The 24,131-nt window shown below is 40.2% G+C and overlaps 1 protein-coding gene across 1 annotated transcript in view; it reads left to right on the top strand.

Moving 5' to 3' along the window:
• The window catches only part of NXPE3 (neurexophilin and PC-esterase domain family member 3), a 203,574-nt gene extending 180,035 nt beyond the window's left edge, over positions 1-23,539 (top strand). The window contains exon 6 of the mRNA XM_053707546.1: positions 15,859-23,539. Within this exon, the coding sequence (XP_053563521.1) occupies positions 15,859-16,403 (545 nt within the window). The 3' untranslated portion in view covers positions 16,404-23,539. The remainder of the gene's footprint in view (positions 1-15,858) is intronic.
• Positions 23,540-24,131: the final 592 nt, after the last annotated feature.

The following is a 24,131-nucleotide window of genomic DNA, read 5'->3' as shown; positions in this document are numbered from 1 at the left end:
ACGTGGTGGACAGATCACCATCGTTTAATTCAGGGGGCTTCTTTTGTGCTTCCGACCTGGACTGTAATTTCAACAGATGCAAGTCTCACAGGTTGGGGAGCTGTGTGGGGATCTCTGACGGCACAAGGAGTTTGGGAATCTCAGGAGGTGAGATTACCGATCAATATTTTGGAACTCCGTGCAATTTTCAGAGCTCTTCAGTCTTGGCCTCTTCTAAAGAGAGAATCGTTCATTTGTTTTCAGACAGACAATGTCACAACTGTGGCATACATCAATCATCAAGGAGGGACTCACAGTCCTCTGGCTATGAAAGAAGTATCTCGAATTTTGGTTTGGGCGGAATCCAGCTCCTGTCTAATCTCTGCGGTTCATATCCCAGGTATAGACAATTGGGAAGCGGATTATCTCAGTCGCCAAACGTTGCATCCGGGCGAATGGTCTCTTCACCCAGAGGTATTTCTTCAGATTGTTCAAATGTGGGAGCTTCCAGAGATAGATCTGATGGCGTCTCATCTAAACAAGAAACTTCCCAGGTATCTGTCCAGATCCCGGGATCCTCAGGCGGAAGCAGTGGATGCATTATCACTTCCTTGGAAGTATCATCCTGCCTATATCTTTCCGCCTCTAGTTCTTCTTCCAAGAGTAATCTCCAAGATTCTGAAGGAATGCTCGTTTGTTCTGCTGGTAGCTCCGGCATGGCCTCACAGGTTTTGGTATGCGGATCTTGTCCGGATGGCCTCTTGCCATCCGTGGACTCTTCCGCTACGACCAGACCTTCTGTCGCAAGGTCCTTTTTTCCATCAGGATCTCAAATCCTTAAATTTAAAGGTATGGAGATTGAACCCTTGATTCTTGGTCAAAGAGGTTTCTCTGACTCTGTGATTAATACTATGTTACAGGCTCGTAAATCTGTATCCAGAGAGATATATTATAGAGTCTGGAAGACTTATATTTCTTGGTGTCTTTCTCATCATTTTTCTTGGCATTCTTTTAGAATTCCGAGAATTTTACAGTTTCTTCAGGATGGTTTAGATAAAGGTTTATCCGCAAGTTCTTTGAAAGGACAAATCTCTGCTCTTTCTGTTCTTTTTCACAGAAAGATTGCTAATCTTCCTGATATTCATTGTTTTGTACAAGCTTTGGTTCGTATAAAACCTGTCATTAAGTCAATTTCTCCTCCTTGGAGTTTGAATTTGGTTCTGGGGGCTCTTCAAGCTCCTCCTTTTGAACCTATGCATTCTTTGGACATTAAATTACTTTCTTGGAAAGTTTTGTTCCTTTTGGCGATCTCTTCTGCCAGAAGAGTCTCTGAACTATCTGCTCTTTCTTGTGAGTCTCCTTTTCTGATTTTTCATCAGGATAAGGCGGTGTTGCGAACTTCTTTTGAATTTTTACCTAAAGTTGTGAATTCCAACAACATTAGTAGAGAAATTGTGGTTCCTTCATTATGTCCTAATCCTAAGAATTCTAAGGAGAAATTGTTGCATTCTTTGGATGTTGTTAGAGCTTTAAAATATTACGTTGAAGCTACTAAGTCTTTCCGAAAGACTTCTAGTTTATTTGTTATCTTTTCCGGTTCTAGAAAAGGCCAGAAAGCTTCTGCCATTTCTTTGGCATCTTGGTTGAAATCTTTAATTCATCTTGTCTATGTTGAGTCGGGTAAAACTCCGCCTCAAAGGATTACAGCTCATTCTACTAGGTCAGTTTCTACTTCCTGGGCGTTTAGGAATGAGGCTTCGGTTGATCAGATTTGCAAAGCAGCAACTTGGTCCTCTTTGCATACTTTTACTAAATTCTACCATTTTGATGTATTTTCTTCTTCTGAAGCAGTTTTTGGTAGAAAAGTACTTCAGGCAGCGGTTTCAGTTTGAATCTTCTGCTTATGTTTTTCATTACACTTTATTTTGGGTGTGGATTATTTTCAGCAGGAATTGGCTGTCTTTATTTTATCCCTCCCTCTCTAGTGACTCTTGCGTGGAAAGATCCACATCTTGGGTAATCATTATCCCATACGTCACTAGCTCATGGACTCTTGCTAATTACATGAAAGAAAACATAATTTATGTAAGAACTTACCTGATAAATTCATTTCTTTCATATTAGCAAGAGTCCATGAGGCCCGCCCTTTTTTGTGGTGGTTATGATTTTTTTGTATAAAGCACAATTATTCCAATTCCTTATTTTATATGCTTTCGCACTTTTTTCTTATCACCCCACTTCTTGGCTATTCGTTAAACTGAATTGTGGGTGTGGTGAGGGGTGTATTTATAGGCATTTTGAGGTTTGGGAAACTTTGCCCCTCCTGGTAGGAATGTATATCCCATACGTCACTAGCTCATGGACTCTTGCTAATATGAAAGAAATTAATTTATCAGGTAAGTTCTTACATAAATTATGTTTTTTCTGCAGGAATATCTGGATAAACGGCAGTCAGTCAGTCAGTTCTCTGAAAGATCAGATTTCGGCATTATCTATTTTGTTACACAAGCGTTTTGCGGATGTGCCAGATGTTCAATCTTTTTCTCAGGCCAATCTTTTTTGCCAGTCTTCTGCCCTGTTTGTTTCTCAGGAAAACGTAAGGGTCAGAAGGCTTCTTCTACTTCTTTTTCCCTCTGGTTGAGAAGTATGATTCGTATTGCTTATGAGACTGCTGGACAGTAGCCTCCTGAGAGAATTACAGCTCATTCCACTAGGGTTATCTCCTCTTCTTGGGCTTTCAAAAATGAAGCTTCTGTGGAACAGACTTGCAAGGCTGGAACTTGGTTCTCTCTGCATACTTTTTGATACTTTTGCCTTGGCTGAGGCCTCTTTTGGGAGAAAGATTCTTCAAGAAGTGGTGCCTTCTGTTTAGGTCTGCCTGTCTTGTTCTTCCTCCCTGTTCATTCTGTGTCCTCTAGCTTGGGTATTGGTTCCCACAAGTAATTGAATGGTGTTGTGGACTTTCCATATCTTAGGAAAGAAAACATAATTTATGTTTACCTGATATATTTCTTTCTTTCCGGATATGGAGAGTCCACGACCCCACCCATTATTAAGACAGTTATTTTTTACTAAACCTCAGGCACCTCTACACCTTTGTGTTATTCCTTTTTCCATTTCCCTTCGTTCCAATGACTTTGGATTATGGTTAGGGGAGTGATACTTAACAGCTTTGCTGTGGTGCTCTTTGCCTCCTCCTGCTGGCCAGGAGTGATATTCTTACTAATAATTGAATGACGTTGTGGACTCTCCATATCTGGAAAGAAAGATATTTACCAGGTAAGCATAAATTTAGTTTTTTGCATTTTTCTACAAATGGGTACTTTTAGAGAGCCATTAATTGCCTTGTGTTAGATTTCTCACAGTGAAGTTGGGCAGGAGGATAGAAGGGGCCTTAGGAGAGGTGTTTTTTTCACCATTTTAAATTTTGACAGTTTATTTCAAAATGCACAGGTCTTAAACCTGCATTTTGTTATAGTGATAAGCTCCACCCACTCTCCTTGGCAACATTTTTCCCTTTTCTGCTTTAGCTGCTGTTAATTTTATCCGGTGGATTCTAAGGCATTTTGGTGTTTTATTCTGCCAAGTTTAACCCCTTATATGCCCTGGAGGTAAGAGCTGCTAGGGGTGCTGGGTGTAGAAGGTTTTCCGTGTTACTTAATTTTCATTCTTTTAGCTCTTTTTATGTTCTGAGGTATGCTGTGGGCTAGTACTGGTGTGAATAATTTTAATCCCAAATTTGTACAGCAATTTGCTCTTTAATTGTGTATCCCCATCTGTCCACAGTTCTGTGTGTTTATCAGCAAATTTAACCCCCCTTTTAACCCACTAAGGGGAACTTTGACTCTGCCAGACCTGTATTATCACAACTTGGTTTTTTTTCATGCAGCAAGCCTTAGCTTGCATAATTTGTTTATATATTCTAAAAAGCTTATCTGCTGTAAATTAACAATTTTCAAATTCATTCCTTATATAGGATTTTTTTTATATATCTCAGATGCTTAAATTTGCATACACAATGTATACATATAATATTGCATGTACAGTATGTTCTTGCTGCTAAAATATGATCAATTATGACAGAGAGTTTCTGTAGTGTTATGGAATACAGATTTTAAATGGCATACTCACCTTACAGTACATTAATACTATTTATAGTTCTTACATAATCTATGCAGAGACTGTTTTAATAATCTGAGTTTGCATTACAGAATGTACAAGATCTCTCTGCATTGCATTAATATTTACTATGTTATGGTTGCATGACTTTTCACAGGGTGATGTACAAATTTCTGTTATATGCACATTTATAACCATATGTATGGCAGGGGTTATTGCAATAATTTATCAAAACATCTGGAAAGCATACTTTCTTTGGTGTTCTTCTTGAGTTTTTTTCTTGGAAATCCTTTTAAATTCCCAGAGTACTTCTAGCATGCACTAGATAAGAGCCTATCGGCTAGTTCTCTAAAGGGTCAGATATTGAATTAACTGTTTCACAAAAAGTTGGCTAAGTTGCCAGATATTCAAACTTTTGTTTAAGCCGTGTTGAGAATTTGACCTGTTGTTAGACCAATTTCTCCTCCTTGGAACTTGAATTTAGTTTTCTCTGTTCTGCAAGGTTCTCATTTTGAACCTATGCGTATTTTAGACTTTAAACTGTTGTCCTTTAAGGTTCTTTTCTTCCTGTGGGCCAAATATGGTTTTCTTCCATAGGTGGTATCTTCAGAAAATATTAATCAGGGAATAGTTGATCTTTCTTTGTGTCCAAAGCCTTCTAATCCAAAGGAAAGATTACTTCACAACCTAAATGTTGTCAGAGCTTTAAAGTTCTATATTCAAGCTACTAAAGACTTTAGACAAACTTCCAGTTTATGTGTCCACTACACTGGTCTTAGAAATGTTCAGAAAGCTACACTGGTGGCCCTGGCATCCTGGCTCTTGCAGATTATTTGTAAGGCTTACATGGTTGCAGTAAATGTGCCACAGAAAAGAGTAACAGCTCACTCTGTGCTTTCAAGGATGATACCTCCTTTGAACAGATTTGCAAGGCTGCAACTTGGTCTTCCCTTCACACGTTTTGCAAATGTTATTATTTTGACATTTATGCTTCTTCTGATGCAGCTTTTGGCAGGAAAGTCCTTTCGGCCACAGTATCCAGCAAATAGGAACTGCCTACTCTTTGTGTCCCCCCCCATCTTAACATATACTCTCAGCTTGGATATTGTATCCCACATGCTATGAAGCTATGGATTCTCATCAGCTAAGAAGGAAAATAGAGTTTTAAATGGGTCACCTTTTAGTGGGATTATTTAAGTTTAATTGGAGCTTTTTGTATATATTTTAGATTTGTATAGGTTGGACTCGATGGACTTCGGCCTTTTTTCAACCTCATCTACTATGTTACTATGTTACTCATCAGCCTGAAGGAAATACATTTATCGGTAAGTGTACATTTTGCTTTTATGAGATTCCAGCTACACGTCATGGCAGTGGCTGATGTCAATCATCAGGGAGGAAATCGGTTCCTTAGCGATGAGGAAAGTGTCCCGCATCAAAGTGTCATAATTGTATTAATTATGACCATCACAATCCAGGAGTGAACAATTAGGAGGCAGACTTTTTCAGTTGCCAGTCTCTTCACCCAGGGGAATGGTCCCCAAATTCGACCAAATTGTGAGACATTAAAGTCTGCCAGAGAAAGATCTAATGGCTTCTCATTTGAATCACAAACAGCCTCAGTATTGTGCCAGGTGTCTGGACCCTCGGGCGAGTCCCTTGGTTGTTCAACTAGATTTACATCTTTCCTCCATTTTGTGTTACTTTCCAGAGTGATTGCCAGAATCAAGCAGGAACAAGCCTCAACAATTCTGATTGTTCTGGAATGCCTCGCAGGATTTGGGTTGAGGATCTGGTGCAGATGTCCTCATGCCCGGTTTGGAGGCTTCCTTTAAGAAAGGATCTTCTCTTTTAAGGCCCTTTCTTTTATCAAGATCTCTAAACTCTGAATTTGACGGCATGGCAATTGAATGCTTAAAGAGATGTGAAACCTGATTTTAAACAACTTTCCCATTTACTTCTATTATTTAATTTGTTTTCCTTAGTATCCTTAGTAAATCTAGGTAGACTCAGAAGTTGCTGATTGGTGGCTGCACATGTATGTCTTCTTTTATTGGCTCACCTGATGTGTATAGCAAGCGTCCAGTAGTGCATTACTGTTTCTTCAACAAAGTATACCTAGAGAATGAAGAAAAATAGGTAATACAAATAAACTTAAAAGTTGTTTACATTTGTATGCTCTATCTAAATCATTAAAGAATATCTTTGGGTTTCATGTCCCTTTAATTTTGTATCAGAGAGGTTATATGACAAGGTTATTGATACCCTGATTCAGCCTAGGAAACCTGTTACCAGACTTATTAAACATAAGGTCTGGAAAAAGGTCTTTGTGTGGTGTTCTAGCAAAGGTCTTTGTGTGGTGTTCTAGCAAAGGTCTTTGTGTGGTGTTCTAGCAAAAGGTTACTATTGGAATTCTTTTAGAATTCCTAAGTTCTCAAGTTCCTGCAGGAAGGCTTAGATAAAGGTTTATCAGCCAGTTCACTAAAGGGTCAGATTTTGGCTTTTTCTGATTTTGGTTTTTACCATAAGAAAATTGCTAAAATTCCTGACTTTAAGATCCTTGTTCAGGCTCTGATCAGAATCGTGGACTCCATGGCTTGGGTATAGATTTCCACACATGATGACTAGTGGACTCTCACCATAAGATTAAAGGAAACAAAATGTATGCTTATCTGATAAATATGGTCTGGAAAAAGGTCTTTGTGTGGTGTTCTAGCAAAGGTCTTTGTGTGGTGTTCTAGCAAAAGGTTACCATTTAAATTCTTTTACAATTCCTAGAGTTCTTCAGTTCTTGCAGGAAGGCTTAGATAAAGGTTTATCAACCAGGTCACAGAAGGGTCAGATTTCGGCTCTTTTTTGTTTTTTCCCCTTAAGAAAATTGCTAAAATTCCTGACTTGCTGGCCTTTGTTCAGGCTCTGATCAGAATCATGGACTCCACGGCTTGGGTATAGATTTCCACACATGATGACTAGTGGACTCTCACCCTCTGATAAAAGAAAACAAAATGTATGCTTACATGACAAATTAATTTCTTTCATGATGGTGAGAGTTCACAAGACCCACCCTTTCTTTTTGTTCAGGTAATGGCAGTACTTGTTTTTGCATTTCTCTGACCTGTTTTGTCTTTCCTGATTTCCTGTTTTTCATAATATACTTGGAAATATGTATAACTGAGGAACATGGGAAGTGGGTGGGATTAAAAGCTCTGGTGTGTTGGGGTGTATTTTGCCTCCTCCTAGTAGTCAGGAGGGGAATATTCCCACAAGTGATTCATGGATACTCACCATCATGAAATAACTACATTTATCAGGTAAGCATAAAGTAGCAAGCTGATTTCATGCCTCACATATAAGTTAAAGATGTCACTTTTTATCATGATTTTATATCTTTAGTGTGCTTCTGTCTATTTGCACCTTAAAGGGACACAAATGTCAAAATTATAACTTTAATGATTCTAATAGAGCATTAAGTAGTTTCCACTTTTATTTACGTTAGTTATCAGATTTACTTTGTTCTTTTTATTTACTTTGTTTATTAATATTATTATTATTATCGGTTATTTCTAGAGCGCCAACAAATTCCGCAGCGCTATAAACATAGGCGGAATACAAGGAAACCTTTATAGGGATTAGACGGGTCGAGGGCCCTGCCAAGAGTCGCACTGTTGTAGTCAGCTCTAAAGAAGGTGATCTACAAACAGCATGGCTCTTAGGCTTACATGCTAAGGGGGTTCAGGGGATAGCAATGGAGGAGAGGAAACGGTATAAAGAAAGGTTAGTGTAGGTTGTATGCTTTCCTGAACAGTAGAGCCTTTAGGGAGCACTTGAAGTTTTCAAAACTAGGGGAGAGTCTTGTGGAGCGAGACAGAGAGTTCCACAAGATGGGAGCCAGTCTGGAGAAGTCCTGTAAGCCGGAGTGTGAGGAGGTAACAAGAGGGGAGGGGAGTAGGAGGTCATGGGCAGAGTGAAGGGGACGGGAGGGAGAGTACCTGGAGACAAGGGGCACCATGTACTAAATGGCGGGCGGACAGCTTTTTAACTTGCGAAGCTGTCCGCCCGCCTTTGCTACACACGGGCAGCGGATCTGTTGATCCGCTTGCCCGTATGTATCATTACACACTCATCGGAGTGTGTAATGCCTGCCCCTTCAATCGCGCGACTGAAGGGGCTGTCAATCACCGAGAGCGAGCGTGCTCTCAGTGATTTTGCTTCGCCACCTAAAAGGTGGCGTAGGGTGTAGGATGCAGCGGTCTAATGACCGCTGCTTCTTACATTGCGGGAAGCAGGCTCGCATATGCGAACCTGCCCCGCAAAGGCTCCGGAGCAGCTTTCGCTGCTTCGTATATGGAACCCATGGTCTGAGATATAGGGGGGAGCAGTGCAGTTGAGGGCTTTGTATGTCAGAGTGAGAATTTTGTGTTTAATCCTGGAGACAAAAGGAAGCCAGTGAAGGGATTGGCAGAGAGGTGCAGCAGATGAAGAGCGACGTGTAAGGATGATGAGCCTGGCAGAGTCATTCATTATGGATTGTAAAGGAGCTAGGTGGCAGCTGGGGAGACCAGAGAGGACAGAGTTGCAGTAATCGAGACGGGAAAGGATAAGAGAGTGGATTAAAATCTTAATTGTGTCTTGTGTAAGGAAATGTCTAATTTTAGAGATGTTTTTAATGGGAAGCGGCAGGATTTAGCCAAGGACTGAATGTGAGGAGTGAAAGAAAGATCTGAGTCAAGTGTGATCCCAAGACATCGGGCATAAGGGGTAGGGGTAATGATGGAGTTGTTGACAGTTATAGAGAGATTGGGGGTGGAGATTTTGGAAGAAGAAGGGAAAATAAGCTCAGTTTTGGAGAGATTTAGCTTGAGGTAGTGAGAGGACATCCAGGAAGAGATGTTAGAAAGACAGTTAGTGACACGGGTTAGCAAGGAAGGAGATAGGTCTGGTGCAGAGAAGTAGATTTGGGTGTCGTCGGCATACAAATGATATTGGAACCCGTGGGACTTTATTAGGGAACCTAATGATGACGTGTAGATTGATAAGAGAAGGGGACCAAGGATAGAGCCCTGTCTCAGTTTGATTCTAGTGCCTATGATTTGAGGTTTTTTTTTTTAATTTTTTAAGAAAGAAAATTTTTTGGATTTAATTTCTCAGCGGAAATAGCTGTTTCTTTCATGTAATTAGCAAGAGTCCATGAGCTAGTGACGTATGGGATATACATTCCTACCAGGAGGGGCAAAGTTTCCCAAACCTTAAAATGCCTATAAATACACCCCTCACCACACCCACAATTCAGTTTTACAAACTTTGCCTCCGATGGAGGTGGTGAAGTAAGTTTGTGCTAGATTCTACGTTGATATGCGCTCCGCAGCAAGTTGGAGCCCGGTTTTCCTCTCAGCGTGCAGTGAATGTCAGAGGGATGTGAGGAGAGTATTGCCTATTTGAATGCAGTGATCTCCTTCTACGGGGTCTATTTCATAGGTTCTCTGTTATCGGTCGTAGAGATTCATCTCTTACCTCCCTTTTCAGATCGACGATATACTCTTATATATACCATTACCTCTGCTGATTCTCGTTTCAGTACTGGTTTGGCTTTCTACAAACATGTAGATGAGTGTCCTGGGGTAAGTAAATCTTATTTTCTGTGACACTCTAAGCTATGGTTGGGCACTTTATTTATAAAGTTCTAAATATATGTATTCAAACATTTATTTGCCTTGACTCAGAATGTTCAACATTCCTTATTTTTCAGACAGTCAGTTTCATATTTGGGATAAATGCATTTGTTTCAATCATTTTTTCTTACCTTAAAAAATTTGACTTTTTCCCTGTGGGCTGTTAGGCTCGCGGGGGCAGAAAATGCTTCATTTTATTGCGTCATTCTTGGCGCAGACTTTTTTGGCGCAAATTTTTTTTCTGTTTCCGGCGTCATACGTGTCGCCGGAAGTTGCGTCATTTTTTGACGTTTTTTTGCGGCAAAAATGTCGGCGTTCCGGATGTGGCGTCATTTTTGGCGCCAAAAGCATTTAGGCGCCAAATAATGTGGGCGTCTTTTTTGGCGCTAAAAAATATGGGCGTCATTTTTGTCTCCACATTATTTAAGTCTCATTATTTATTGCTTCTGGTTGCTAGAAGCTTGTTCACTGGCATTTTTTTCCCATTCCTGAAACTGTCATTTAAGGAATTTGATCAATTTTGCTTTATATGTTGTTTTTTTCTTTTACATATTGCAAGATGTTCCACGTTGCAACTGAGTCAGAAGATACTTCAGGAAAATCACTGCACAGTGCTGGAGCTACCAAGCTAAGTGTATCTGCTATAAACTTTTGGTATCTGTTTCTCCAGCTGTTATTTGTATTGCATATCATGTCAAACTTATTAATGCAGATAAAATTTCCTTTAGTACTGTTACATTACCTGTTGCTGTTCCGTCAACATCTAATTTTCAGAGTGTTCCTGATAACATAAGAGATTTTATTTTTTAAATCCATTAAGAAGGCTATGTCTGTTATTTCTCCTTCTAGTATACATAAAAGTCTTTTAAAACTTCTCTTTTTTCAGATGAATTTTTAAATGAACATCATCATTTTGATACTGATAATGGTTCTTCTGGTTCAGAGGTTTCTGTCTCAGAGGTTGATGCTGATAAATCTTTGTATTTGTTCAAGATGGAATTTATTCGTTCTTTACTTAAAGAAGTGTTATTTGCATTAGAAATAGAGGATTCTGGTCCTCTTGATACTAAATGTAAACGTTTAAATAAGGTTTTTAAATCTCCTGTAGTTATTCCAGAAGTGTTTTATCTCCCTGATGCTATTTCTGAAGTAATTTCCAGGGAATGGAATAATTTGGGTAATTTATTTACTCCTTCTAGACGTTTAAGCAAATTATATCCTGTGCCATCTGACAGATTAGAGTTTTTTGGGACAAAAATCCCTAAGGTTATGGGGCTGTCTCTACTCCTGCTAATGTACTACTATTCCTACGGCAGATAGTACTTCATTTAAGGATCCTTTAGATAGGAAAATTGAATCCTTTCTAAGAAAAGCTTACTTATGTTCAGGTAATCTTCTTAGACCTGCTATATTTTTAGCGGATGTTGCTGCAGCTTCAACTTTTTGGTTAGAAGCTTTAGCGCAACAAGTAACAGATCATAATTTTATAGCATTATTATTATTCTATAACATGCTAATAATTTTATTGGTGATACCATCTTTTGATATCATTAGAGTTGATGTCAGGTATATGTCTCTAGCTATTTTATCTAGAAAAGCTTTATGGATTAAACTTGGAATGCTGACATGTCTTCTAAGTCAACTTTGCTTTCCCTTTCTTTCCAGGGTAAATAATCATTTTCGTTCCTTTCCTCACAACAAGGAACAAAAGCCTGATCCTTCATCCTCAGGAGCGGTATCAGTTTGGAAACTATTTCCAGTTTGGAATATATCCAAGCCTTATAGAAACCTATAGCCAGCTCCTAAGTACCTATGAAGGTGCGGCCCTTATTCCAGCTCAGCTGGTATGGGGCAGATTACGTTTTCTTCAAAGAAATTTGGATCAATTCCGTTCTTAATCTCTGGTTTCAGAAACATTGTTTCAGAAAGGTACAGAATTGGCTTCAAGTTAAGGCCTCCTGCTAAGAGATTCTTTTCTTTCCCGTGTCCCAGTTAACACAGCAAAGGCTCAGCATTTCTGAAATGTGTTTCAGATCTAGAGTTGGCTGGAGTATTTATGCCAGTTCCAGTTCTGGAACAGGGGCTGGGGTTTTATTTTATCTCTTCATTGTACCAAAGAAGGTCAATTCCTTCAGACCAGTTCCGGATCTATCATTATTGAATCGTTATGTTAGGATACCAACATTCAAGATGGTTACTGTAGGACTATCCTGCCTTTTGTTTAGCAAGGGCATTATATGTCTACAATAGATTTACAGGATGTGTATCTGCATATTCCGATTCATCCAGATCACTTTTAGTGTCTGAGATTCTCTTTTTAGACAAGCATTACCAGTTTTGTGGCTCTACCGTTTGGCCTAGCCTCAGTTCCAAGAATTTTTTTCAAAGGTTCTCGGTGCCCTTCTTTCTGTAATCAGAGAATAGGGTTTTGGTATTTCCTTATTTGGACGATATCTTGGTACTTGCTCAGTCTTCTCATTTTCGAAGAATCTCATACGAATCGACTTGTGTTGTTTCTTCAAGTTCATGGTTGGAGGATCAATTTACCGAAAAGTTCATTGATTCCTCAGACAAGGGTAACCTTTTTAGGTTTCTAGATAAATTCAGTGTCTATGACTCTGTCCTTGTCAGACAAGAGAAGTTTAACATTGATATCAGCTTGTCAAAACCTTCAGTCACAATCATTCCCTTTGGTAGCCTTATGCATGGAAATGTTGGGTCTTAGGACTGCCGCATCAGATGCGATCTCCTTTGCTCGTTTTCACATGCGACCTCTTCAGCTCTGTATGCTGAACCATTGGTGCAGGGATTACTCAAAGATATCTCAATTAATATCTTTAAACCGATTTTACGACACTCTCTGACATGGTGGACAGATCACCATCGTTTAGTTCAGGGGGCTTCTTTGTTCTTCCGACCTGGACTATAATCTCAACAGATGCAAGTCTTACAGGTTGGGGAGCTGTGTGGGGGTATCTGACGGCACAAGGGGTTTGGGAATCTCAGGAGGTGAGATTTCCGATCAATATTTTGGAACTCCGTGCAATTTTCAGAGCTCTTCAGTCTTGGCCTCTTCTGAAGAGAGAGTTGTTCATTTGTTTTCAGATAGACAATGTCACAACTGTGGCATACATCAATCATCAAGGAGGGACTCACAGTCCTCTGGCTATGAAAGAAGTATCTCGAATTTTGGTTTGGGCGGAATCCAGCTCCTGTCTAATCTCTGCGGTTCATATCCCAGGTATGGACTTTTGGAAAGCGGATTATCTCAGTCGCCAAACGTTGCATCCGGGCGAATGGTCTCTTCACCCAGAGGTATTTCTTCAGATTGTTCAAATGTGGGAACTTCCAGAAATAGATCTGATGGCTTCTCATCTAAACAAGAAACTTCCCAGGTATCTGTCCAGATCCCGGGATCCTCAGGCGGAGGCAGTGGATGCATTATCACTTCCTTGGTAGTATCATCCTGCCTATATCTTTCCGCCTCTAGTTCTTCTTCCAAGAGTAATCTCCAAGATTCTGAAGGAATGCTCGTTTGTTCTGCTGGTAGCTCCGGCATGGCCTCACAGGTTTTGGTATGCGGATCTTGTCCGGATGGCCTCTTGCCAACCGTGGACTCTTCCGTTAAGACCAGACCTTTTGTCTCAAGGTCCTTTTTTCCATCAGGATCGGAAATCCTTTAATTTAAAGGTATGGAGATTGAACGCTTGATTCTTGGTCAAAGAGGTTTCTCTGACTCTGTGATTAATACTATGTTACAGGCTCGTAAATCTGTATCCAGAGAGATATATTATAGAGTCTGGAAGACTTATGTTTCTTGGTGTCTTTCTCATCTTTTTTCTTGGCATTCTTTTAGAATACCGAGAATATTTCAGTTTCTTCAGGATGGTTTAGATAAGGGTTTGTCCGCAAGTTCCTTGAAAGGTCAAATCTCTGCTCTTTCTGTTCTTTTTCACAGAAAGATTGCTATTCTTCCTGATATTCATTGTTTTGTACAAGCTTTGGTTCGTATAAAGCCTGTCATTAAGTCAATTTCTCCTCCTTGGAGTTTGAATTTGGTTCTGGGGGCTCTTCAAGCTCCTCCATTTGAACCTATGCATTCATTGGATATTAAATTACTTTCTTGGAAAGTTTTGTTCCTTTTGGCCATCTCTTCTGCCAGAAGAGTTTCTGAATTATTTTCTCTTTCTTGTGAGTCTCCTTTTCTGATTTTTCATCAGGATAAGGCGGTGTTGCGAACTTCTTTTGAATTTTTACCTAAGTTGTGAATTCCAACAACATTAGTAGAGACATTGTGGTTCCTTCGTTATGTCCTAATCCTAAGAATTCTAAGGAGAAATCGTTGCATTCTTTGGATGTTATTAGAGCTTTGAAATATTTTGTTGAAGCTACTAAGTCTTTCCGAAAGACTTCTAGTTTATTTGTTATCTTTTCCGGTTTTAGAAAGGCCAGAAAACTTCTGCCATTTCTTTGGCATCTTGGTTGAAATCTTTAATTCATCTTGCCTATGTTGAGTCGGGTAAGACTCCGCCTCATAGGATTATAGCTCATTCTACTAGGTCAGTTTCTACTTCCTGGGCGTTTAGGAATGAAGCTTCGGTTGATCAGATTTGCAAAGCGGCAACTTGGTCCTCTTTGCATACTTTTACCAAATTCTACCATTTTGTTGTATTTTCTTCTTCTGAAGCAGTTTTTGGTAGAAAAGTACTTCAGGCAGCGGTTTCAGTTTGAATCTTCTGCTTATGTTTTTCATTAAACTTTATTTTGGGTGTGGATTATTTTCAGCAGGAATTGGCTGTCTTTATTTTATCCCTCCCTCTCTAGTGACTCTTGTGTGGAAAGATCCACATCTTGGGTAGTCATTATCCCATACGTCACTAGCTCATGGACTCTTGCTAATTACATGAAAGAAAACATAATTTATGTAAGAACTTACCTGATAAATTCATTTCTTTCATATTAGCAAGAGTCCATGAGGCCCGCCCTTTTTTGTGGTGGTTATGATTTTTTTGTATAAAGCACAATTATTCCAATTCCTTATTTTATATGCTTTCGCACTTTTTTCTTATCACCCCACTTCTTGGCTATTCGTTAAACTGAATTGTGGGTGTGGTGAGGGGTGTATTTATAGGCATTTTAAGGTTTGGGAAACTTTGCCCCTCCTGGTAGGAATGTATATCCCATACGTCACTAGCTCATGGACTCTTGCTAATATGAAAGAAATGAATTTATCAGGTAAGTTCTTACATAAATTATGTTTTTTATTTTATCCCTACCTCTCTAGTGACTTCCACATCTTGGGTATTATATCCCATACATCACTAGCTCATGGACTCTTGCCACCTATATTAAAGAAAATTTAATTTATGTAAGAACTTACCTGATAAATTCATTTCTTTCATGGTGGCAAGAGTCCATGAAACCCACCCAATTTTTTTGGGGTTATGATTTTTTATAAAGCACTTTATCCTCTTCCTCTTTTTACTCCTTTTACACCTCACTAACTTGGCTATACGTTAAACTGAGGTATGATTGAGGTGGGATGTGTATTTATAGGCATTAGAGGTTTGGGAAACTTTGCCCCCTGGTAGGAATGTATATCCCATACATCACTAACTCATAGACTCTTGCCACCATGAAATAAATGAATTTATCAGGTAAGTTCTTACATAAATTATGTTATCAATTAAATATCACTCGCCAATACCCTGACACCAAGAAGAAAAAGTAATTTGGAATTTATTTATCTTTTAAATGCATGCGTTAGATGAATCATGAAAGTTTAATTTTGACTTTTGTTTTTTTAATAAATCACCTTAGGTGGAACTTCCTATTCTATTTAGCTAGATGTCCTAAAAAACTTTTTTGTAATATATCACGCATGGCAGTCACTTCCTGTACACTAATCTGTTAAACTATATCACAGATTGCTACACAGAGAAAATAAAATGCATGTCAGTTGTATAATTGAGAGGCAATTCATAGCCCTTTTAAATAGAAATCTATCTATCTAGCCTTTTAATTTAAATATTTGTCAAGCGGACAGATAAGCGCCTATTGTTGCTAACAAGCATGACTTTTTTTTTTTTAGAACTTAAACTATTTGACCTTGGCAGCCCTAAAAATGTTGGTCCCTTCTTGTCGATTGACGTGGAGCATAACATAATGCTAAAATTTCGTTGCCATGGGCCACCCATTCGCTTCTCCACCGTTTCCAGCAATGAACTGCGCTACATTTCAAATGAACTTGACGGCATAGCTGGTGGGCAAAACACTGTGGTGGCTTTAACCATATGGTCCCATTTTAGTACCTTTACTGTTGAACTATACATACGTCGCTTGAGGAACATCCGGGCAGCTGTCCTCCGCCTTTTGGACCGTAGTCCCGCCACTGCCATTGTTATTCGCTCTGCAAATGTGCAAGAACTTGGCCCTGAAGTAAGCCTATTCAACAGTGATTGGTATTCATTGCAGTTGGACGCTGTTATGAGGTCCATGTTTGTGGATCTCAATATATTTATTGTTGATGCCTGGGAGATGTCTCTTGCTCACTATCTTCCACATGCGTTACACCCTGAGCCTATTATTATAAAGAACCAAATAGATGAATTCTTGTCTTTTGTTTGTTTGAATTAAAAATGTGAATAGAGAAGATAATTTCATCTGTTATGTTAAGCAGTTTGTTAAGCATTGTGAAAATGGTGCACCATTAAATCAACATGAGAATATAATTTGGTAACACGGTAATCCCTTGGTTGGCATCGAGAACTGCAGTGCATTCCCAACTAATGTGTCTTTGACATCTTTGACAGTAAAGGTATTAACACCAGTTCACATGCTATGTAAGAGTTAAAGTAGCTTATCTGGCATTGCCTGCTGCAAACAACTGCAACACATTGCCAAGCAATGTATTGCAACCCTCCATGGCAGCAAAGGAGTTAACTGCCACTCTCACTGGGTTCCTGGATGCCACAGGAAGCATTACTAAGCAATACATTGCAGTCTTCTATTCCTACCTATGAGTTAAATGACAGATGCTATGAAAACGGAAAAAGAGGAAAGTTTAAAGAGACAGTCTACTTGATTTTTGTTTTGTTTAGATGATAGATAATGCCTTAACTACCCATTCCCAGCTTTACACAACCAACATTGTTATAGTAATATACTTTATAACCTCTAAATATCTGCCTGTTTCTAAGCCCCTGCAGGCCACCTCTTCTCTCAGTGCATTGTATTTGCTTTTCACAGCCAGATGGTGCTATTTTATATGGGCCAGATAGATAACATTGTGCTCACTCCCGTGGAGTTATGCATGAACCAGCACTAATTTGGCTAAAATGCAAGTTTGTAAAAAGTACTGAGATAGGGGGCAGTCTACAGAGGCTTAGATACAAGGTAATCTCAGAGGTAAAAAGTATATTAATATAACAGTGTTAGTTGTACAAAACTCTCCCTTTAAGTGAAGTGCTCTCTACCCAGTTCTGCATAACCCACTGTGAATACATCTATACACACATTCGGCTAGATTACAAGTGTTGCGTTACGAGTTTTAACGCTGAAAAATGGCCATTCCAGCGTAATGGCCAGGAACACATATTACGAGCATTTTAGCCTATAACGTAACGTCCATTCCGCACTCAAAAAAATTACGTTTTTGTGTGGGATTTTCATAGCGCCTGTATTACAGGTTGTGCGTTCAGGCTAAAATGCTTGCATTACAGCCTATACCGACACAATCCATACTGCCATCTAAGAGCAGTAGTTATGGATTTTGCGAAACAAAAATGTTTCACAAAACTCATAACTAAAGTGTTACAAAGTATACTAACACCCATAAACTACCTATTAACTCTTAAACTGCCACCCTCCTGAATCGCAAACACTATTTAAAACGTATTAACCCCTAATCTGCCGCCCACCCACATCTCGACTATTAAATAAACCTAATAACCCCTAATCCGCCAGCCCCCGACATCGCCGACACTATAATAAAGCTATCAACATCCTCTTTATACAGTCACTGCCGTACACTGAAGTTGAATGCAAGGTAGCCGTTTCAAAATGGCATACCTTGCATTCCTATTGGCTGATTTGATTCTTGAAATTCAAATCAGCCAATAGGATGAGAGCTTCTAAAATCTTATTGGCTGTTCAAAACAGCGAATAGGATGAGAGCTACTGAAATCATATTGGCTGATTTGAACAGCCAATAGGATTTCAGTAGCTCTCGTCCTATTTGCTGTTTTTAACAGCCAATAGGATTTCAGAAGTTTATATGTATGTATCTCAATGTTAAAGCCATTTGCCTGCCTTTTTTCCTTCTATAAGGCAGAGAGAGTCCACTACTCCATTCCTTACTGTTGGGAAATACAACACCTGGCCACCAGGAGGAGACAAAGATACCCCAGCCAAAGGCTTTAATATTCTTCCCACTTCCCCTATCCCCCAGTCATTCTTTGCCTTTCGTCACTATAGGAGGTGGCAGAGAAGTGTCAGAAGATTTGTATAGACCTGTAATGGGTATGTTCCCTTCAAGAAAGGACTGGAGTTTAAAGTAATTATGTCAACCTCTCAGTAGAGTATTGATGAAAGTTAGATTCTGGAGATGCAGGGAACGTTTTTCTGCGAACCCATCCAGACTGTCGCCTAACAGTTCCTGAGCAATCAGTGTTGAAGAGTTTCACTGCTTGTTGTTCCACACTCAAGTCCATGTCAGAGCGTCGCTGCAATACAGGCACACTTGAGAGGCTGTGCCTGTTCCACAGCATGGATCCTGGAGGGAAAGACTGTTTTATATATACACTTTTGCTATACAGGGTCACAGTGTGGCTCCTTTATGCCTCAATAGGATCAAGGGTTAATATCTCCTTAATATTTGAACAGCTATGGGTTATTCATAACTGCTTTAATGTGAGAGTTTTTGGGCTCATAGACTGTATGCTTTTGGCTTGGAACAAGCAGGTTTCTCTTTCGTTTCTGAGTGTGGCGCAGCTCATAATAGCTTAGCGCCTTTTTCATAGCAGGGGAAGTCCTGTCCTACGCACCACGTAACCGGGTGCAATCTTTTCATTTTGCTATGATCCTGCTGTGGACATCACTCCTAAGGAGAGCGTTTTCTCTGTTAGCTGTCTGGGTCTATGAGGTGGTGAGTGCCCCAGCCATTGGGATTATAAAGGTGCCGTTTTTTTAATAAAAGCGGTTACTTTTTGTCTGTCCTTCTGTGGATATATAGTTAGCTATGGAGGACTCTGTCCTTCTAATGATACTACATTAGAAGGTTCCGCTCCTTCTGTACTGATTAATAATTCGTGTATATATTGCGAGGAGGCTGTGGTTTGCCCGCCTGCTCAATTTTGTTACATTTGACTAAGCACTGTTCTAAAGTTTAAGATGGGAGACAAGCCTGCTAATACTCATAGCGCTATTAGCCCCTCTGAGCCGTCTACCTCTCAGGAATCTGTCCCGAGAGATTATTACCCTTTCTACACTACCCGCTCCACATGCAGTTCCCTGCGGCTCAACTAATCCTCCATCTGGAGGGGGCATATTTTTACTGCGGACTTAACCGCACAGTTACAATCGGCGGTGTCTGCGGCCCAAGTGCCTTACCCTTCCTCTAGCAAACATAAGAGAAAGGTTAAACATAGTTCTTCTGACCTAGAGTCATCTAAATATTTGTCGGATGTAGCTACTATGTCCCAGCTATCCGAAGATGAGTTAACCTCTGTAGCTTAAGAGGGTGAACTTTCTGAGTCGGAAACTTCAGTTTCTAAACCTCCTTCAGTGGAGGAATACTCCTTTAGATTTAAAAGGAGGTTCTGTCTACGCTTGAGGTTCTAGAGGCTAAACTGCCAGAGGAACCTAAGTTCCCTAAATTAGACAGGGTCTATGAAGACAGGAAGGTCCCTCTGACTTTTCCTGTGCCAGTTAAGATGGTGAATATTATTACTAACGAATGGGAAAGAATAGGAACTTCTTTTTCCCCCTTGTCTACTTTTAAAAAATGATTCCCGGTTCCTGACTCTCAATTGAATTTGTGGGGCGCCATCCCTAAGGTGTATGGCGCTATTTCTACGCTGGCTAAGCGTACTGCTATCCCTCTGGAGGATAGTTCTTCTTTTAGAGAGCCTATGGATAAGAAAATGGAAACTTTTCTAAGGAAGATGTTTCAACATACAGGGTTTTTATTTCAACCAACGGCAGCTGTAGCTGCAGTTGCTGGAGCAGCTACCTACTGGTGCAACACTCTGTCTGAGCTCATTGAGGTGGAAACTCCCCTCGAGGATATTCAGGAGAGAATTAAAGTTCTGAGAATGGCTAACTCCTTCATCCGTGATGCAAATAGGCAGATTATTCGCCTAAATGCAAAGGCTTCTGGCTTTGCGGTCCTAGCCCACCGGGCTCTCTGGTTGAAGTCTTGGTCTGTGGATATGACTTCTAAATACAGACTCCTTTCTCTTCCTTTCAAGGGGAAGAATTTATTTGGTCCAGGCCTAAACTCCATTATTTCTACGGTTACCGGAGGGAAAGGTGCCTTTCTACCGCAGGAAAAGAAGAATAGGCCTAAGGGACTGCAATTGTCTAACTTTTGTTCCTTTCATTCTGACAAATCAAAATGATAGCAATCCTCATCCAAGTACGAGCAGCCCAAGAGTACTTGGAAGCCGATTCATTCCTGGAATAAGTCCAAACAGATTAAGAAGCCCGCCGAGAACAAATCTGCATGAAGGGACGGCCCCTGATCGGATCGAGTAGGGGGCAGACTGTCTATTTTTTCAGACGTTTGGTTCCAGGATGTACAGGATCCTTGGGTTGTGGAGGTTGTATCTTAGGGATACCGATACCGGATAGGATTCAAATCTCACCCGCCCAGGGGGAAGATTCCTACTGTCTACAAGACCAGAAAAGAGGACTGCCTTTTTAGGATGTGTACGGGATCTTTCCTCTCTAGGAGTAATTTTCCCGTTACCTACAGCAGAAAGAGGTTTGGGGTTTTATTCAAACCTTTTCGTGGTTCTAAAAAAGGAGGGAACTTTTCATCCAATTCTGGACTGAAAGTGCCTAAACAAGTTTCTGAGTGTTCCCTCTTTAAAGATGGCCAAGAGAGGGTTTTCTGAGAGTGTTATTGACACTCTAATTCAAGCTCATAAGCCAGTTACTCGTCGTATCTACCATAAAGTGTGGAGGACTTACTTGTACTGGTGTGAAGAGTGTGGCTTTTCCTGGCATAAAGTTAAGGTTGCCAGAATTATATATTTTCTCCAGAATGGACTTGAGAAGGGCCTATCTGCTAGTTCCCTGAAGGAACGGTGTTACTGCACAAGAGATTGGCTGAGCTTCCGGATGTGCAGTCCTTTGTTAAGGCTCTGACTAGGATCAGACCTGTGTTTAGATTTGGAGCTCCGCCTTGGAGCCTCAATCTTGTTCTTTGTGTTTTGCAGCAGGTTCTGTTTAAGCCTATGCATACTGTTGACATTAAATTGTTATCTTGGAAGGTTCTTTTTTTTGTTGGCTATTGCCTCTGCGCGCAGAGTTTCTAAAATTTCTGCTTTGCAATGTGACCCCCCTTATCTTGTTTTCCATGCTGATAAGGCAGTTTTACGTAATAAATTAGGGTTCCTCCCTAAGGTAGTGTTGGATCGTAACATTAATCAAGAAATTGTTTTTTCTTTCTTGTGTCCTAATCCTTCTTCAGCGAAGAAACGCTTGCTTCACAATCTAGATGTGGTTTGTGCCTTTAAGTTCTATCTTCAGGCTACTAAGGAATTCAAACAATCTTCCTCTTTGTTTGTCATCTATACAGGGAAGCGTAAGGGGCAGAAGGCTACTACGACTTCCCTATCTTTCTGGTTGAGGAGTGTCATCCGCTTAGCTTATGAGACAGCGGGATGACAGCCTCCTGAGAGTATAACGGCTCATTTCACTAGAGCCGTGACTTCCTCCTGGGCTTTTAAGAATGAAGCCTCTATGGATCAGATTTGTAAGGCGGCTACCTGGCCCTCCTTACACACTTTTTCTAAATTTTACAAGTTTGATGTGTTGGGTTCAGCTGAAGCAGCTTTCGAAAGAAAACAGTTTGTGGTGCCCTCAGAATAGGGTCCGCCTCTTTTTTGTTTCCTCCCGTTATTCCTTCAGTGTCCTCTGGAGCTTGGGTATAGTTTTTCCCAACAGTGAGGAATGAAGTTGTGGACTCTCCCTGCCTTATGGAAGGAAAACATAATTTATGCTTACCAGATAAATTCCTTTCCTTCCTGGCAGGGAGAGTCCACGACCCCGCCCGTAATTTATTTTTGTTGGGCGGCTCTCTTTTTATATTATTTCTTCTGGCACCTTTATACCCTGATGTTTCTCCTACTTTTCCTTGTTCCCTCGGCAGAATGACTGGGGGATAGGGAAAGTGGGAGGGATATTTAAGCCTTTGGCTGGGGTGTCTTTTCCTCTTCCTGGTGGCCAGGTGTTGTATTTCCCAACATTAAGGAATGAAGTCGTGGACTCTCCCTGCCAGGAAGGAAAGGAATTTATCTAGTAAGCATAAATGATGTTTTTTTCTTACCTCGGGGTAGATTTATTATGTAGCAGATGCTGCAATCAACGCCAATATGAGCGGTCGTAAGACCACTGCTCCTTTACTTCTCCGCCACCTATTAGGTGGCTGACTGAAATCATCCTGATCCGATTGGGATGATTCAAGCCCCATGCTATTGGTCAATTGGCCGCGAGTGAGCAGGGGGCGGCATTGCACAAGCATTTCACTAGAAATGCTTGTGCAATGTTAAATACCGTCAGCGTATGCTGTCGGCATTTAGCGAGGTCGAGCGGACATGATTCGCTCGACCCATAATTAATCTACTCCCTCATGTCTTTGAGCACTTTTAACTTTTGTGTGCAATATTTTTTATTATGAGTGTAACTATACTTTTGTAATGTATTTTTTATGTGTTTTGTGCAACTTTTTAGTTTCACAAAACTGTTAACCAGAGCTCTGAAGTCAATTATTCTAGCGTAAATCTAAAGACCGCTGCTCCATAACCTGTCCGCCTGTTCTGAGGCGGCGGACAGACATACGACATACGCCGAATACGATCGGTTGATTGACACCCCCTGCTAGTGGCAGATTGGCCGTGAATCTGCAGGGGGCAGCATTGCACCAGCAGTTCACAAGAACTGCTGGTGCAATGATAAATGCTGACAGCGTATGCTGTCGGCATTTATCGATGTGTGGCGGACATGGTTCGCTATAGCGGATCATGTCTGTCCGAACAATGATAAATGGACCCCCTATGTCTCTAAAAGCCTGCAAACATTAAATTCCTAGGAATTAAAGGTCTCTTATAGTGAGCTTGTCATTTTTATCTCCAGCAACCCTGCAATGCTATGTGTTTAATTTCCACAAAGAGGTTAAAGTACCACTAAGGGGTCTTGAGCGGAAACTACTGCTGTGTGACTAATGCCACAGTGACAATTTACAATGTGGATTAACAGTTCTCTGCAGCTGCCGACGGGGGTAAACACATAGCATTGCAGGGTTTAGAACATGTAATTTCTGTCACAATAATAGTCCTTTAACATTGGAAAAGTCTGTCCCTGGGTTTCTGAGAAAACACAAGTTCTTAAATGGCTCCATTTCTTTTTTTTGTGTTTTTGGTTTATTGTTGCTATTTTACATGTAGTCATAGAAATGCTCCCACATGATTGGCTAAGCCCTTTTTGGTAATTAACTCTCTTGTAATAATCTAAACAGTGATTTAATAAATAGCCTTACAGTGGTTTAATTATGTAAATTAATTTGTATGTTTATCAACTTGAAAACAAAAATGTTGATTAATGCTAACAAATGTTCAGTGTCTACCTATTTTCCCAAACTAGTGGATGATTTCATCAGTATTTTTTGAGTTTAAATGAACAGAAATGGTTTTCAAAAGGACATGGAAATAATTAGTACAACATAAAAATTACTTTTTTTTTAAAGTGAAGGTCCATTTTGATGAATTAGTGCCTGGTTTTTAATAAACCTATTAAAAACAAGGTCACTTTAATTCATCAAAAATTGACATTTCACTGTTTTCTTAAAAAACTTACCTTTTAATCCTGAATGCCGTTCCAGCGATTCCCCCGGCCGTCGGAAGCCTCTGCAGATGTCAGAAATGACGAATCGGGCTTCCTCCAATCACAGCTTCCCCCCCGGGGAATCTTGGCCTGATGCAACGCTGTGATTGGAGGAAGCCGGATTCGTCATTTTGGACCCGCGAAGACAGCTTGCGACGGGCAGATGAAGTGCTGGAGCGGCTGCCAGGATTAAAAGGTAAGTTTTTGAAGAAAACAGTGAAATGTCCATTTTGATGAATTAAAGTGCCCTTGTTTTTA

This window comes from Bombina bombina, chromosome 3, assembly GCF_027579735.1.
Source record: "Bombina bombina isolate aBomBom1 chromosome 3, aBomBom1.pri, whole genome shotgun sequence".
Lineage (NCBI taxonomy): Eukaryota > Metazoa > Chordata > Amphibia > Anura > Bombinatoridae > Bombina > Bombina bombina.
This window is presented reverse-complemented; position numbering and strand designations above follow the sequence as displayed.